This window comes from Chelonoidis abingdonii, chromosome 15 (assembly GCF_003597395.2).
Source record: "Chelonoidis abingdonii isolate Lonesome George chromosome 15, CheloAbing_2.0, whole genome shotgun sequence".
Classification (NCBI taxonomy): domain Eukaryota; kingdom Metazoa; phylum Chordata; order Testudines; family Testudinidae; genus Chelonoidis; species Chelonoidis abingdonii.
The window spans coordinates 2,143,824-2,160,796 of NC_133783.1; the positions used below are offsets into that span (position 1 = coordinate 2,143,824).

At 43.3% G+C, this 16,973-nt stretch overlaps 1 protein-coding gene across 3 annotated transcripts in view; it reads right to left on the reverse strand.

Annotated features, from left to right (window-relative positions):
- Nucleotides 1-2,985: 2,985 nt before the first annotated feature.
- LOC116834265 (dual specificity protein phosphatase 13B-like) overlaps nt 2,986-16,973 on the reverse strand; it is a 38,484-nt gene continuing 24,496 nt past the window's right edge. For all 3 annotated transcript variants that reach the window (XM_032796250.1, XM_032796264.2, XM_032796256.1), the window contains exons 2-4: nt 13,209-13,400; nt 12,381-12,601; nt 2,986-3,490 (exon numbers count right to left, since the gene is read on the reverse strand). In XM_032796250.1, coding sequence (XP_032652141.1) covers nt 3,270-3,490; nt 12,381-12,601; nt 13,209-13,399 — 633 coding nt within the window. In that variant the 5' untranslated portion in view covers nt 13,400 and the 3' untranslated portion in view covers nt 2,986-3,269. The remainder of the gene's footprint in view (nt 3,491-12,380; nt 12,602-13,208; nt 13,401-16,973) is intronic.

The window sequence follows — 16,973 nt, forward strand, 5'->3', positions numbered from 1 at the left end:
GGGAGAACTGTAAAGTGATACAACCAAGTTCAAAGAGGGGATGAGGAGGACTAGCTGCTCACCAGCACCTGGAAGTTATGGCAAAACGGGATGACTCAAGGGGAGTATCTGGGAGCCAACGTGACCAGTGTGGGAGGGGAAAAGCTTCCCTTCTCTTTCTCTTCTCTTCTCTTCTCTTCTCAATGAGGATGCTACTGGTTCACTTTCAGCTCCTGTAGTTTGGTCTCTTTTAGTTCTCTGGGTCCCTCTCCCAAGAGGAAGGTAGATCAACCCTGTGTGTATGCTTTGAATGTTATCTAGTAATAATAAATTGTGCTGTTGCCCCTGATGTCACTTCTCAAGTGGTTGGAGATTTCTGAGACCTTGCAGGTCAGCTTTGCTACGGAGGTTAAATCAGTGATGCAGAGTCTGGTTATAGTCTGAGTGTAACTTGCTTTATTTACGCATGTGCACTGGTCCTGACTTGAGATGGTCAAACAGCATACAGGCAACCCCTTCTTCCAGATATCTTAGCCCAACTCCAATGCCTGCTCTGCTTCAGGAACTGACTCTAATCAGAGCCCCAGATTCAGTCTCCTACTGCTCATACAGCTCCCTCTCACCCAAAGCTGCCTCTATGCAAAAACTCCATACATAACCAGAACTGCTAACAGCACAGCACACCTGCCCGTGAGTCAACATTTGCTTGCATGCTAAGAGAGAGAATCTAGAAGACTACATGGGATAGTGACACCTGGTGACACCTGCCTTAGCAGGACTTTTTGTGACACCTTTCATCCCAGCAACTCAAAGTGCTTTGCCCACATGAACTTAGCCTCACAACACCACCATGAAGAAGTTACATATTATCCTCATTAACTAGTTCAATTAATGCTGCTGGGCCTGCAGTGACTTGGAGTAGTCATGGGAGTCATGCCATTGCTATTGTGAGGTTTGCTGCTTGTGTTGCATTGCTGTGTGCTGTTGAACATGAACTGCTGCTGCTGTTGGTGGAGAGCTGTCTGGGGATAAGAATTTGAGCCCCCTAAGGAATCTGATCATGTTTCCTTGTCACAGCACTGACTGGGTCGCTGTCCAAGTTCCCCTGTTATAATGCGAGGCACATGTCAATAATGCATTTGATCATTGGCGGTTTTGTTTTAATTCCACTGTGTAATCATGGAGAGGCATGGAATTTATGCGGGTTATGACCTCTCTGGGCTGGATAAATGCATTGAGCCTTTGGACTCGTGCCTTTCTAACATCACCTGCGCTCTGCTAGGATTGCGCAGAAATGCCCTACCATACCGTACAGACCGAATTAAAGTGAGTCTGGTGCTCAGGAAAGGTGCCTGGTTGACAGCTGTGGAGAGTGAAGGCTTCTATCCACAAAACAGGTACAGGTCGGGCAGTGACAACACAAGATTCCTCACACTGCCCCATCAATACGCCCTGCCCCTGACATGGAGGGGGACCACCTCCAACAGGGAAAGGGTAGTTCAGCTTCCATGTTTGTTGAAATGCTTGGCCTCTCTGCTGAGACTGCCAATAAGTGGGCCACTCAGACCTTAGAGTCATAGATTCCCAGGCTAGAAAGGATCACTGTAATCTTCTAGCCTGATCTCCTATACAACAGAGATTACCAAACATCCCTCACATTGTCCCTAAAGCTTTTCCTTGAAAAGTTGTAATACAACACTGATTTTCTCCCCCATACCCCATCATTAACTGTGACCTCCCTCCCAGCCACTTTCTCCATTCCCCAATGGATCGGTCTTCTTCCAGCTGTCCTACCTTAACAGTGGAGACAAAATCAACCTTGCTATCACCTGACCCCTTTGAGGATACAAATCATTAGCATTGGTGGCAAGGGCTTACCAGTGCATATGAAAAGGAAAACATCACCTGAGTTTAGCTACAAACTCTGCAGGGAAGTCTCGTTTTCATGTTACTCTGAGACACACACAGGAAAGGTGCTGCGCTCAGTAAAAACGTTACTGAGTGGCAGTTTAAAAACCCAGCAGTTCTGGGCGAGTGTATACAGCCCTCTATTCCTGCTCAGAATCCACAGTACTAAAAACACAAGCTGCATGACACTTTCACTACTGCAAGCCTTTAAGAACTCTCCAGGGAAAACATCACACCAAATTAATCTGCTGTCGAGTGGAAATTCTATAATATTTGCATTTGCCAATGCGCTTCATGAGGCTGTAATTGCATTGAAGTAAATATCTCCTGCCAGTTGTTCATGAGAGAGAACGTGGTCAATTGGACGTAAAAGAGAAAACTGAATACAGAGCTGCTGCTTTGGATTTGGTAGGTGCATTGTTCGGTTTTGCTCTGGCATGAGGATAGCGTTCCTTTTTCAAAGGGAAAGATGGAGAATCTGAATAGAACATGGCGCTAGATGCCAGGGGATCTGGATTCCTCTCCTGGCATCGTTACTGATTTGCAGTGCGTCAGTGGGGCTTAACATAGACTCATGGACTTTAAGGTCAGAAAGGACCATTATGATCATCTAGTCTGACCACCTGCACAAAGCAGGCCACAGAATCTCACCCACCCACTCCTGTAACAAACCCCTAACCTATGTCTGAGTTAGTGAAGTCCTCAAATCATGGTTTAAAGACCTCAAGGTGCAGAGATTCCTCCAGCAAGTGACATCTTCAGGCCTCAACTTCCCCATATGTAAAATGGGGCTAACATTACTTACCTACCTCACTGAGGGGTTGTGAGGCTTGAACCAATTATTTGCCAAGTGTTTCGAGACACTGGGATTAAAAGCCAATGGAAATGGAAGCTATGATTGTTTCTGTATAAAATAGCAGCATTCAGAACGTGGCTGTGAGCTCTGACTGTGTTGTGTTAATGATTTCACAGATGTGTATCAGCTTCCAGTGTGTCACTGGGACCTGACATATCTGTTGATCATTATAAGGGTCTGAGAGTGTGGGGTGGTTGTGAGGGACCCCAACTAACCTACAAGGGCTTGTTAAGGTTCCAACAAGTCCACTAAGGTTTGCTGGGGAAGGAGGGGATCCAATGAAGGGGCCAGATGGTCAGCTGGTATGAATTGGCATTAGTCCAGTGGAACGACATTGACAGGCACCAGCTGAGGATCTGGCTTGTATTTCCACAGGAGGTGAAATTTCAAACTCTCCCTGCTCGCTCCATATGGATTTCTCCAGGCAATGACAGCATAGTCCGGGTTCATCTATCTTGCCAGAGGTACAATCTTCCTGGAGGCAACCTCTATATCTTGGTCTATAATCAGAAGACGTCCCCCCCATCTAAAGCCTGAGGGGATCTATTCCTCTTCCTTTTTCCCTTGCTAATCGCATGTCTAGTTCCCAAAGCTGCTTGAGGAAGCCAGAGTTGGGACAGACCCCTCGATGTTTACACACAGCCTGAATTGCATCAACAAGGGTTTTGTTTTCACAAATCATTAAGAAAGCAAGTACAAGCGTTGCTGATCGGCTGATCCCCATTGCACAGTGAACCAATACTCTGCCTGAAAGTAAAAGAGAAAGAGCAGATGTCACTATTTTACACCGTATCTGCTGATAGAGTTCATCCAGCCTGAGCTTGGTCGGGCTACTGCTGCAGACAGGAGCATCTAGACTTTCATGATCAGACCAGGCATGGTACATCATTTTGTGAGGGAATGTAGTCTGATGGTTGAGGACAGACAAACTCAGGGTGTGTCTACATTGCACCTGAGAGCAAAACCTCCCACCCTGGGTTCCCAGATTCATGCTAGTGCACTCAAAATACCTGAGTAGATGGCACTTTGACATTGAGGGTTGGGATCTGAATGTCACCCCAGCCACCAAGTCTTCAGAGCCCGATTCCAAACTGAGCCACAACATCTGCATGGTTATTTTTAGCAGGCTAGCACAAGCCCTGCTAGTGCAAGTCTGTGGTCCCAGGTGCAGAGTAGACATGTCCTCCGAGGTTCTATAGTGTGCCATTGGCTTATTTTGGCAAGTCATTCATCGCTCCAGATGCACATGTAGATAGGGGAGTAAGGAGGTGTAAGGACCTGTGCCTGACCCTGCATTGTCAGACCCTACTCACCATGCTGTGCAAGTGGGTGCAGAGTGATGGTGGATTCTCCCCCAATGAACCAGCCAGTGGAGCTAAGCTAGCATGAAGGGGGAAGGGACGCATGCCAGAAGAAGGGCTGGAACAGCTTACTTCTATCATGAAACAAGGAGGGAGTAGGGACTGATCTGTGCCTGGATTACCATTCAATCCCTGCTCTCATGACGAACGGCAAGGTACCAATCCAGCCCTTCGCCTCTCTGTGTTGGGGTTCCCTCATCCTTCTGCAAAACTCTTTTTGGCTCACAGGTCTGCCTGTAAAATGTGGGCAGAGAGCCTTTCCATGAAAGCGGGTATAGAAAGGTGCAGTATTATCTAGTAGAGCTGGCTGAAAAACTCTGATTTTTAAAAATTTCCAACAAAAAAGTGAACAAACTTTTGTAAAATGTCCCCATTGTTCTACCTGCTCTATTTATCTGTCTGCAACACAGAGGGGAAGACTTTTCAGAGGTGCTGACACCTCTTTGAGCTGAGAGTGAAAATTAAATCCTAATTGGCATTTCTTTGAGGAAAGTAGCCTAACATTTGAATAGGCTGTCTGCACTCATTTGAATATGATTTTCTTTGCTTTTTCCTTTTACAACACGGGCTTAGCAATTGCTGCTATTCCTATGACATTCAGTTTGTTCTTTACTAGCAGATAACTTTAAAAATGGATAATTGTCTATCTTGAGTATGCCACTGATTTCAGTAATATGCAAACTATGGGAAGAGCAGTATAGCAAATCCTGCACTGTGTCACCATCCTGCCCTGGAGAGACCCTCTCTAGGTATGATTGGGTAGTTCGCTTTCCACAGCTGTTCTGTAATTGAGTTCTCTTCTCCTCCATTCAAACTAGTGGGAGTACCACTCAGCACTCACCACTATTCAAGATCCAGCCCAAATAGGGAATGGGAGATTTATAGAAGCGGGTTTGAGACCAACTCATTTTTCAAAGGCCACTAATCCATCAAATTTCCTGCTTACCAAATGCTATTCATCCAGCTCAGCTAGATACTGTTAGAATACGTTACAACTTATGTCCAGAAGAAAGTGAGAACAACTGATCCCAATGGGGCAGAAAATATCCCATTTTGTTGTCCCTTGGAGGCAGAATACAACTATTGTGGTTATTGTAAGCCTTTAAAATGCAGGGATGTTTGATGATGTGGACATTGTAGAACCTAAAGCTTGTCAGGCTTTGTCCTTGGTTTGTTCATTCTAACAGCATGTTAGCTTCTCTATTATCAGGGATCAGGAAAAAAGGACTTGTCTACACTTGAAATGCGACAGCTGCGCCATGGAAGTGCTTCAGAGTAGATATTACCTGTGCCGACGGGAGGCGTTTTCCTGTTGGCATAGGTAATCCACCTCCCCGAGAGGTACTAGCTAGGTCGACCTGGCACTGTCTATGCTGAGGGTTAGGTTGGCTTAATTACAACGCTCGGGTGTGGATTTGTCATGTATCCAAGTGACCTATTTAAGTCAACTTAATTTTCGAGTGTAGAGCAAGCCAAAGATACCCCTGTTTGGATGATGTCAATCTGTCCAGCCAAAGAAATGTGTTTGCTGTGCCTGTCTCCCTGGATGTTAATACCTTGTACTCTGTGCACTGGCTTTCATCTCATATTTCATTGCTTTTGTGACACTGCTTTTATTTAAGGAGTTTATAGCAACAGTTGCAATTTTGACTAATGACGACCTCATAGTCACATGCTCAGAGAATGAGCAAGCATGTGGTTTAAAACCGCTTCTTGTCAGCAGGGTCAGGGAAGGTTTAATTTCACAATGGCCTGTATCTGATGAGACAATCACCTTTCACTATCCTGGCATAAGTAACCTGAGTCCTGCCCCTAAATATAGACAGGTCTGCAATAGAAAGCAAAGGACAAATATAGACTACAAGGAAGTAGAGCAAACTCCCCTCTGTCGAGAGCAGATATTGACTAGGTTTTAAAACTTTGTTTAAAATCTCTTATATTGATCTTGCAATCAAAAAAAAAAATGAGCTGCTGCTTGTTTTATCATTTTTCCTTTTCATATACAGATTTCAGAAATTATTGAGACAAATCATGATCCCCTTTCTCATGCTGAATTGTATTTTACTCTTTGAGTAGTTTCATTGAAGTCAATGGGAGTACTTGCAAAATAGGCCAATATGCGCTGTGAATAAGGGAAATGGCCCTTAAAAGATAATTCCTTGCACTTCAGAGGCTTCATTTTCAAAATTCTACCCAACTGTTAAGCCTCATAATACCTCTGGTAGGTAGATAGGTTTTGCATTGCTCTCCTTGTTTTACAGAGGGGGCAGCTGAGACCCAGATAAGTTTGGACTGCAATTTTCAAAAGAGACTAAAGGAGTTAAGCACACAACTCCTGTTAAAATTAAATAGGAATCAGGTGCCTATCTCCCATTGGTTTCTTTAAAATCCAAGCCTAAATTGCTTGCACAAGGTCAAACATCAATTAGTGGCACTGGGAGACTCCAGGGGTTCTTACATACCCCAACCCCAAATAGTGGAAATCTTGGAAGAAAGGATGTTATTGGGAGAAGCCATGGACACTTTCTTTTATGTGTCTGAAAAACATTGTACATATTTATGAAGCTTAGAAATAATAATATTAAAAATGTCCAGGGTTTGAGCTACATCCAGAAAAGAAGGTCCTACTGGTTTGGGTCTGACCCAGCACTAGATCCACAGAATAGTTTGGATCTGAATCCAAACTGTCCCTGAAATTCAGCATGGTTAAATAGGAGACTGTTCTGAGTACTTGATTCAGGTAAGACTTGTCAGGCAGAACTCCATTTGTTGGCTTTGGGCTTGTGTACATGGCAAATTTGTGAGCGGCAAGCCAGGTGTGTAAATCTACAGCGCACTAGCTTGCTGCATTGTGTGGATCCTGCCACCATGCACTGAAAGTGCCATAATGTGATTTGACTTTGACTAAAATTTCCTGTATGGAACTTTTTGTGCATGATAGCAGGGGCCACACTGCGAATTAGCTTGCGGAAGTTGTAGATTCTCCTCCTCGCTTGTCATGCACTAGCTTGCTGTACAGACAAGCCCTTGGAGTGTGAAACTGCAATCAGCAAAGTGACTATGTTTTTTTTTTTTTTTTTAAATGTTGGGTTCCATATTTATTCTTACTCAGTGACTCTTCCATCTCAAGTATGCCCAGTCTCCATAGGTGCTGGAACAAGGGATGTTTCCGCACCCCCTAGCTTGAAGTGGTTTCCATTATATACATGGTTTACAGTTTGGTTCAATGGCTCTCAGCACCCCCACTATACAAATTGTTCCAGCACTCCTGTCAGTCTCCACATTTAATCTGGAGACCAAGCTGTGTGTTTTTCCTCCTTATGCACCCCCAAAGCTGCCACCATTGGAACTTACCTGACTCTCCCATATCTGCCTCTCGTCTGCAGGGCTGGGAGCCGCAGACCTTTGATTTTATCAGTGAGTGAGTAGATATGTCTCAAATACAAAGAGAAGATGGAGGCAGTAAGAAGGTGCTGCCTTTTCATATTTGCTTCTCTGACTGTCTTCACTTTAAATGACTCCGTTTCACATAAGCTATTAATTTCTGAAGGTCTCCCACAAGACACTAGATCAGCCTATGATTGGCTTTAGAGCTAATCTGCCTAACTTTCTAAAGCACCTATCACCATGGCATGTAGATTAAGATAATTTATCTCCTTTATATTTTCAGTCTTTTTTCCTGGCTGTTGTCCTTTGTTGCACAGAGATTCGGATGAATTCTATGTACTGACAATAAAGTGACTGATGCAGATAAATCATTCACATGAAATAATTTCTTTAGTGTGAAATTGCTCTAATGAAAGAGGATTTTAATTTACTATGTGATTGTTTTGCAGCAAACAAATGAATGTTAAACTTGAGTAAGGAAAAAAAAAAAGCCATGTTCCTATTTAGCTCTTCTTACAGGCTGTGATCCTTGTCTGATAGCAGTTGATATAAATGGGGTAAGTGCAATCTGAACTCACTGTGATGTATTGCACTTGTTTTACCGACTAGATCCTGAAATGGGTATGTTCTGGATGGCAGACCTGAGCACTCTTAATGGCAGAATATTACCTAGGCCTTTAGCAGGGAAGCAGCTAGCAAAGACACCTTGGTGTCTGGTATCCATGCTCCAGGTCCTCATTCCCAGAGTAGAGTCAGCAGAAAGCCAGACATGCCATGGATGGACGAAGATCTGTCATCTGGCTGGGATTTGCATAGAACAATAACACTTTCTTTCTAACGGATTATAGCTATTATCTCAGATTCATCCCTGATGTAACTCTGCTGACTTGACAGGGTTTCCACAGGGATAATTTTGCAAATTCAACTTTGTTGGCCAAATTCAAGTTGGAAAATTGAATGTTGTTTAACAAATTAGACATTATAGCACATAAGAGCTGATTGTCCTTTTTGTTACCCATCATTAACTGAGCTAAATGTCTTGAACTAGCCTTTGCTTCCTCATAGGACTGAGTTAATTTGGGTTAAAACTGTGAACCAGCTCTTCAGCCAGTGTAAATGGGCCTTGCCCCATTGACTTCAGTGGAGTAACACCAATTTACAACAGCGGAGGATCTGGCCTATTCTATGCATCTGTGAATCTTCTAGCTTACCCTTGTTTTTCTCATCACTTGTTTCATTTTACCCACTACCATAAAGCCATGGGCAGAACCAACTATGTCTTTACTATCAGCTGAACAATAATAAAGGCCTACTTCCAATTATCCTATATAGCACCTTTTATCTGAGGGTTTGAAAATGCTCACAGATGTGGCCAAGAATTGTGATCAGGTGGGGAAAGTGGGAGGTTAAGTGACATGCCTAATGAGCCTGCAGCAGATTCGAGGAGGAAAATCCTTGTTAAGTCACTGGGCTGCTCTGCCTCCCTTAAGAGGAGACCAACTTTTACATTTGCACGAGCACAGTGTTAGAAGAGTGGTCTTTTCTGAACACCCATAATTTCAATGAGTTAATTGATAGTTTTCATCTGCTTGTTTAAAATATGTGCACAGATCAATAAAAGGAAAATCCTGTATTTGCAAACCTTTCTCTCCGCATGTAGTTAGTCTAATAATTTTCCATGGACTTCTCTCATCTATGTCCACAGATGATTCTTCTCCTTCTGCAGACTTTATCAAAAACTGCAGATTTGCATTCGCATTTAGTTGTACTCTGAAAAAAATGCAAATTGTATGTATTCCCATGCAAAGGGGTGAAATTGATATTCATGGTGTCGTTCACTCCCCTAGTGCCTTCTCCTATCTGAAGCAAACAAGTTCAGTAAAGGATCAGACGGAAACATTTCTGGATGCATGGATTAGCTTGCTTGGAGGAGACTCATCTCACTTGCTGACCCATGAATGGGGATTCTCAGACTACTGTGGTAGTTAAATTGTCAATTGAAACCAATGGTTGTACTGACTGTATGCCATAGGGCCAGGCAGGTATGGAGTGGCTGGTTTTCAAACAGGGCACAAGCCAAAGAAGCTGGAATGGTGGCACCTCATTAAATAGAGCTCTCATGGCTTGGCTACAGCAGCAGCAGCAGCTACACTGGACACCTGCTGTCTATGACAGTCAGGACTTAAGAGGTTGCATATTGAGGGTGATGAGTGCTCCTTTACTCACCAATTCTCCAGAATAGTATTGGTGGAAAGGAGGTCAGGGGTGTCCAATAACTAAGACAACACTTCCCCTTTAAGGATACAGTAGACTCCCACTGAAATCAAACAAAACCAACCCTACCTTGCTGGGAACGTCTCCTGCTCAGTAACACTAGCATAAATATGGAGTAATTCTGATTTCAGTGGCATTACTCTGGATTTACAGTAGTGTAACAGAACAGAATCTGGCCTCAAGTGTAATTCTAAAGAAAAAGTATTTGATTCCCAGCTTAAAAAAAAGGCATGTGTGTGTATGTCATATATACTTAAATGTGACTCAGTATGCTCCCGGATGAACAAGTTAATAAAAATACCTTCTAAAAAGCTGTGTGGAACTAACTAATCATAATTAAGTGGCAGTTCTACCAAATAGTTTCTCGATCAAACAAAAATACCATGGTATATCCTGACTTTCAAATGAATGGCCCTCATGTTACCTGGTACATCTATGTTGCTGTGCATCAGTATTTTTAAATAAATGCAGCTATTTGGATAACACACCCATCCCTTCTTTCTTTCCTGTGCAGGCCCTGGATATAGAGCTGCTGAGTTGCTGTAGCTCAGGAAATTGTGCTTCCAGAACATCTTGTTCATATAGGTATCAAACTCTGTCACCCTTTTAAAAAAAAATTTCAAACGATGACTGTCAGCAGCAGCTGGATTGTGTGTTTTTTTTGAATTTGGTCTTCTCTCCATTCCCAGCCCTCCTGCTGGCATGTGGACTCGGGGAGTTCAGTAAAGGAATATCTACAGCCGTAACGGTAGGACTAAATATCAATTCTAGCTACAATTAGTTCAGCTGTGATTATCTTATACCCAAACTGTAGTTCCATGGGGCAGCAATATAGTCTATTTTCTTAACCATTCCACTTTCAGTATTCTGGAATGTACCAGAAAGGTTTTGTGGGCAAAGTTGTACTAACATCATCCACGGGGGAAGGGAGCCGCTAAGTCTACTTGGTTCTCATGTTTTATTGCTAGAATTCACAATGACTTTACAATGGATTTACAACGGATTCTACCTTTCTTCATGGGGCTGACTTAATTCGTAAATAGCACACACTGTAGTAGAAGTGGGTCCAGATCCAAACTCCCTGAACTTTGGTGGTGGTTTTGAATGCCAAACATAGACCTCAGTTTTTCAAAGCCCAAGTAAATCTTTATGATGGGCCAGATTAAGTCTTCCAAATAGCCTCTGAACTTCTGGGTGTTCACAATCCAGGTCCAAATTTTGCTGCTTAGGACTAACCCTAGAGTGTAGTAGCTATGGGCCTTTGTGTCAGATACATCCTACCTCAGTAATTAGTGTTTAGGATCAATGTTGCTGTAAAAACTTGCAACTGTTGAAACAGAAGAGGCCCTTGGGTGCATAATTACCATATGTGCAAGTCTGTAATCACTTAACTTTGTGGTGCTATGGAAAACCCTCCTGATAAAGATTTGCACTCAACTATCTGGATCCACCACAGTGTCTGTGTCTCCGGACCACAGAGAAACCCCACTCACAGAGATTGTCCTGGCAGAAAGCAAATGCAACCTGCTCTCCTCTAAGGGGCCCAAAGGGGCTGACGCAACTCAAGAAGTGGCAACACCTTTCCCCCTCATTTGCCATCATGCTAACTTCTTTGAAGGCTGAGTGTACAACTGCATACCTCATTTGTCTGAAAAATCTGGCCCTTAATTCTTCTGTGCTGTATAATATTTCAGACCACTGGCTTTCTGACATTGAAATAGACTGCGGGTTTGAAAGCAAGTCTTCTATCTCTTTTTCTTCATGAGAGGTTTGAGTTTTTCTTTCTGGTGCATAAGGGCTGGTTTATTCCCACTCATAGCACCACATCTTTTAAATTTGCCTCTATTTTTTCCAATGGTCGGATGTAAAGAAGCTGTGATCTGTAACCTGCAGAAAGTGCACTCGCATACGAGTGTGTGATTGTGGTTTAAAAACATGCTAGTCTAATGTCTCTGCATGCTATATACTACACCCCAATGACAGACCACTCTATAGGTGCTGGGAGCAATTATCGGCGCTGGTGTGCACTGAATTGTCACATGGATTGGCAGAGATATTACTGTAATTGTGAGACCTGTGAAGATGGCTCTTAAAGATGCCCTTCTTCCTGTGTTGTGGTCTGGTGGTAGCCACACTAACTGTGTGCAGCTTACTTTCCCCCAGAGCGCACACAGCCTGGCTGCTCCGGCTGAGTTCTGGGGTCCAGGAGTTGGATCTCTAAATGCCACAGAAAGGGACCCTGGGCTTGATTTAAACCCCACTGAAGTCTATAGGAGTCTTTGTGTCACTAGACTTTGGAGCAGCACCTCCATGAAGAATAAGGTGTGAGTATAGTGGAAGATATAGAAGTAGATTTCAATTGTAGCAAGGCTTTGTGTCTCCTTCTCTTGGCAGGGCTAAGGTTTGAGTGAGAAACTACACACCTTTCCTTTATGGCTAATGGGCTAACTGGCTTACCAGACTAACTGTGGGAGTATGGATAATGGCTGTGTGACCAGGTATTTCAATTTCCACCCATCTCTTCTTGAAATCTGCTTGTGCTTAATGCTAGCTGATGACTTGCTCTGCTTGTTTCTATGCTGAAGCCACATAACGTGCATAGCCAGTGTTGTTACCTCTTGGAGAATTCAGCGCTGCTCTTATATATCTGGCAGCTTGATAGAAGTAAATGCTGAGATCAAAATTTGGATCATCATCAGCTTCTATTCCATAATAATCTACAGGCAGGTCTCTGTAGAATTTCGCTCCAGTGTCAATGTGAAATCTGCCAGCAGCAGCATTCACAATGTGGGTGATACCCATTCGGCGCAGCTGCTCTTTGTCCCGAGCTGTATATCTGAAAGAAGGGACACCTTGAGTATGCAGGAGGTTGTGCAAGGATTTCTCTGCCCACTCCCCACAAATCTCTGGGCTAAACTGTAATGGAACTGTGCTGCTGTTGGTTACAGATGCTAGGTGCTTTTAAACACTAGCAAACTGGTGTGGCTCAATTTTGTCCCATCAATATGTTTTTTTTTTTTCAGCACAAACTGGTTCTTGTGAATTTTTCATTTCCATCATGTTTGTTTCAGGTTTTCATTGGAAAAAACAAATTTTTTCAAAGAAAATTTTTAAAAAGTATCGTTCTTATTTAAGCACTGGTAGCATGCTTAGCTGCTGTACTGATGCAGTGCTTCTGTACTACCACAGAGGAGATGTGGTCCACACTCACTTTAGGCCTTAGGATTAGAGGCGGCGTAAAGATGGTGTAAAGCTGCCTTCTCCTCCCCTGTCCTTTAGATCCTGCCCTAGGCATAGTTCAACTAGACCCAAGGATTGGGCCCCCATTAGCAGATGATTCCCAAACCTTCCATTCTCAAGTGATTTCATTTGACAGAGCCCCCACTTATCTCCTAGTTCTTGTCTCATTTTGAGGTCAGGTTCTTTAGGAGAATCTCACTTACAAGTCTCCCACGTAGAGGTTTGGCCAGACTTCATTCACATGGCCAGTGGAAGGTTTGTGTGTCCACAGCAGGCGTTGAAGCTCTGTCAGAGATGGCGTTTGGTAACTGCTCCGGCTTCTGGGGGTCAGGCTCAAAGTGCTTCGTATCCTGGGGCGCAGTAAGTCATCTTTGCATAACGAATTGAAAGCCATTCTGAAATACAGGATTGAGAAGACATACCCCCCTGTTTATATACTGTTTCATTCTCCCTCCCACTCAAAAACTCACCTACAGTTACAATAACAACTTACAAGATCCCTGCCCCAAAGAGCTTACTATCTATTTGTTCTGTGCTTTGTGTCCTCATCCATGACAAGGTCCCCTAGCTATAAATAGTAGTAGTAGTTGTAATATATTCAGCTGTAAGGGCCGTATTGTGATAGCACTGAACAGTTCAGTGCCAGTGGTCCTATTCAATGTCATGATGACAAACTGTCATAGTGGGAAGGAATTGTATGAGCAGGACAGAACAATTCTGACTAATGAACAACTTCACAGATACGTAGTGTGGCAAATTGCCGGTATTGTTCTCTGGGTCTCGCGCTTTCTCTTCTCTGGGGTAGGTTCAGGGCGATATTGCCTGCCTCTGAACCAGTTCTTAATCACTCCCCTTGGCCCGCCCTCTACTCCAGGTCCCACCCAGGCCCTGGGTTTGTGGTGAACCACTTGACTAGCGGTTCTTCCCCTGGGTTACTTCCCTCTCATACCTGTCAGCTTTGTGAAGGGCTTCTCGCCTCTCTTCTATACAAGCTGTGCCCTTAACTAAGGTTTCTGTTGGCTTCCCAATCCACCGCAGCACTCCTCCCCTTCTATTTCTCTCTGGACAAACTCTTCTCTCTGCCACTCTGCTCCAATCCAACCTTTCTCCTCAACTACACCCCTGTCTGCTGAAGCAGGGGTGATTAATCCCATGACTGAGTCGAGGTGCTCTAATTGGAGTCAGTGCTACTGATAATCAGTCTCTAATTGGAGTCAGGTGCTCTAACTGAAGTCAGGTGCTCTAATTGGCCACAGCTGTTCTAGTTAATCTAAAGCAAACCTTCTTCCCTTGGCAGGGAATAAGGCCCCCTGCTAACACTCTTATGCTGCCCTCTGGCCATGCTGTATCACAGTAGATGTTAGCACTTTGGAGATCATTAATTTTATTTCACTTACTTTCCTCCTTCATTCCTTTTCTCTCTCCTCTCTAAACTTCTAGTCTTGAAATAAATGTTGGAATTGCAGATAGAAAATGAAACCGCAGGCTTTGCTTGTGTCTGGGTTTGTGCAGTCCCTGTATGGTATATCTTTCTCTTGGAATAGTAGCGCCTTGGTTCTTTAACTGGACATGGGTTTGAACTTTTGGGACAATTCTTAAGAGCGGTATGGGGCAGAAACACTCTAGGTGAGGTCACTCTTTTTTGTCTACACCACAATAAAAAAAAATGTTGGGGAAAAATTCACTTATGGATAATCCTCTTTCCATCTTGACCTTTTATTTAACTCCCTGGACCTAGTTTGGCCATATTGGGCACTGGCTCACTCATAGCAATGTTTCCTGAGGATAAAGGACCAGAATGCTTCAGAGGACCGGCCATAGATATGGAGCCTTTACAAAATTGCCCAGCTCTGCTTACTTTAGGAAAGGGAAGGAACATAGGAATTTGCATATAAGAACAGACATGCTTCACCTATTCTGATATACTTAGTTTGACATTGATGAGTCCCAGTATCAGCTACTTTGGAGGTACTTCCACCTCCAGTCAGGGATGATGAGAGGTGGGGAAGCGGTACAAATTACTGGGGCCCGGCAGTCTGGAAGGGGACCCAGGGCCTGGCTTTCTCAGCCCTGTTTAGCCGGTCCGCCCTTGCTGGGGGGGGCTGAAAACTTTTTTTCACTGGGGCCCAAACTCGCTCTGGGCAGCCCTGCCTCCAATGCATAATGAATCTAATTGTGTCAGTTCATGCCCTAACTTCAGCTGGTGATCTCAAACACCTACATGACTTGCCTGATGTCACAAAGGAAATCTGCAGCAGAAACAGAACTAGCATTTTTTGTGTCTTAACCGCCAAACCATCTGTCATTCCATTAAAAAACAGCAGCTCCCTAAGTCCCTCCCATCTCATAATAGCTGCAGCTAACCTTCTCTTCCTTTGACATATCCCATCCCTTGCAGCATGGTTGGTGACCACTCTAGTGTAGCTGATGACCTTATAAGCTTCCTTCAGCTGTTTCGGCCTCTGTTTATTTACTGCTTCCTGTCATTCCCTCCGCTTTCTTTCTCCACTGCATAAAATTCTCGGTTGACTTTAATTAATATTGCTGAGTCTTTGAGAGCCAAAGAAACCTATCAACCTTGCCTCTCGGAGCCATACGGTAGCAATGAATTATAGGCTGTCTTTGTGAGCATTCCGGGTAGCTGTGTGTGAATTGTGTTGCTGAATGAGATCTGGGAAACAGGGTGGCTTAAAATTTATCATACTGCCCCTCCAGGAATTGGACTGTTAAATTGTATTAGGAGAGGGCAGTTTATCAAAATACAAATAGAGAGAGTATTTTCTTGGATGACAGTGCAGAGGCACCTATGTCACAAACACAGTTAGAATTTACTGAAAGCCTCAGCAGAGAGACCAAGGATTGAATGGGTCATGGAGACTTTTCTGCCCCTGGGCCTCATCTACACTAGCTTTTCTGCACCATTGGTCAACCAATGGTGTACTTCCCAGAGTTGCCAATGGCGTAAGCACTAAAACAGAGCATGCATGAGCTTTTATTTATCACCCTGTTGTTGAACTGTGGTCACAGTGTGACCTGATGGTGAAAACACCTGCAGGCCTACATTTCCCGGCAGTTCCACCAATGCTATGACTGATAGAGCTGCGTCAGTGACAGACAAATATTGGGAATAGCAGTGATGTAGATGTATCACTAGAGGTGATCGTTCCAGGAAAGCAGAGGTATGTTGACCAGATAGTACAGGGAAGCTTGTGCTGTATGTGCCCTATGGATAAAGAGAAGATATACTGAAAGTCTTGGAGACTGAAACTAAGATGGGCGAATCCTTCCAAAGTAAGTAATTCTCAAGTAAGCTCCAGCTTTAATCTCACGCATTTTGTATTCCAGCAAATGAGTTTACAAGCAAGGATGTTCACTGAAAAAGTGAGCATTACAGTAAATTCATGGAAATCGAACCTTGAATTCTCACACACAAATATTCCCAGTACGGCCTGATTCTAAGACTCACTATTATCCAGCTAGGGAATTGACCGTGTCGTGTGACTTCTGTGTCCAGTCAAAGCTAGCTATCATTGCTGAAATTTCAAATACAGAATACTCATAGCAAGTTGACCGCAAATGATCTATAGATTGCTTGTAGAAATCATTTGAATAATGAACCCATTCAAGAAAATAAGTAGCTTCCAAAAGAAAATTTACAAACAGAAAACGCAAAATTTACTGAATAAACTATTCACTCCAAACTATTTTGGCTTTAGTTTTGTCTATCACTTTTTTACACACTAAATTCACACATGCAAATTAATTTTGCATCAATTTATTTAAATGCACACTTTAAACAAAGTGATGAAATGCATAAAGTTATTTTGTCTAGCTGAAATAAGCTAGGCATGTTGCTTAAAACAAGGTTGTACATTAAAAGCATTAAGCACACATGGAATATAAATAATGTGGTTATCCAAAGCTATTGTAAAATATTTTTAAAATATATATTTAATGACTAGCTTGTT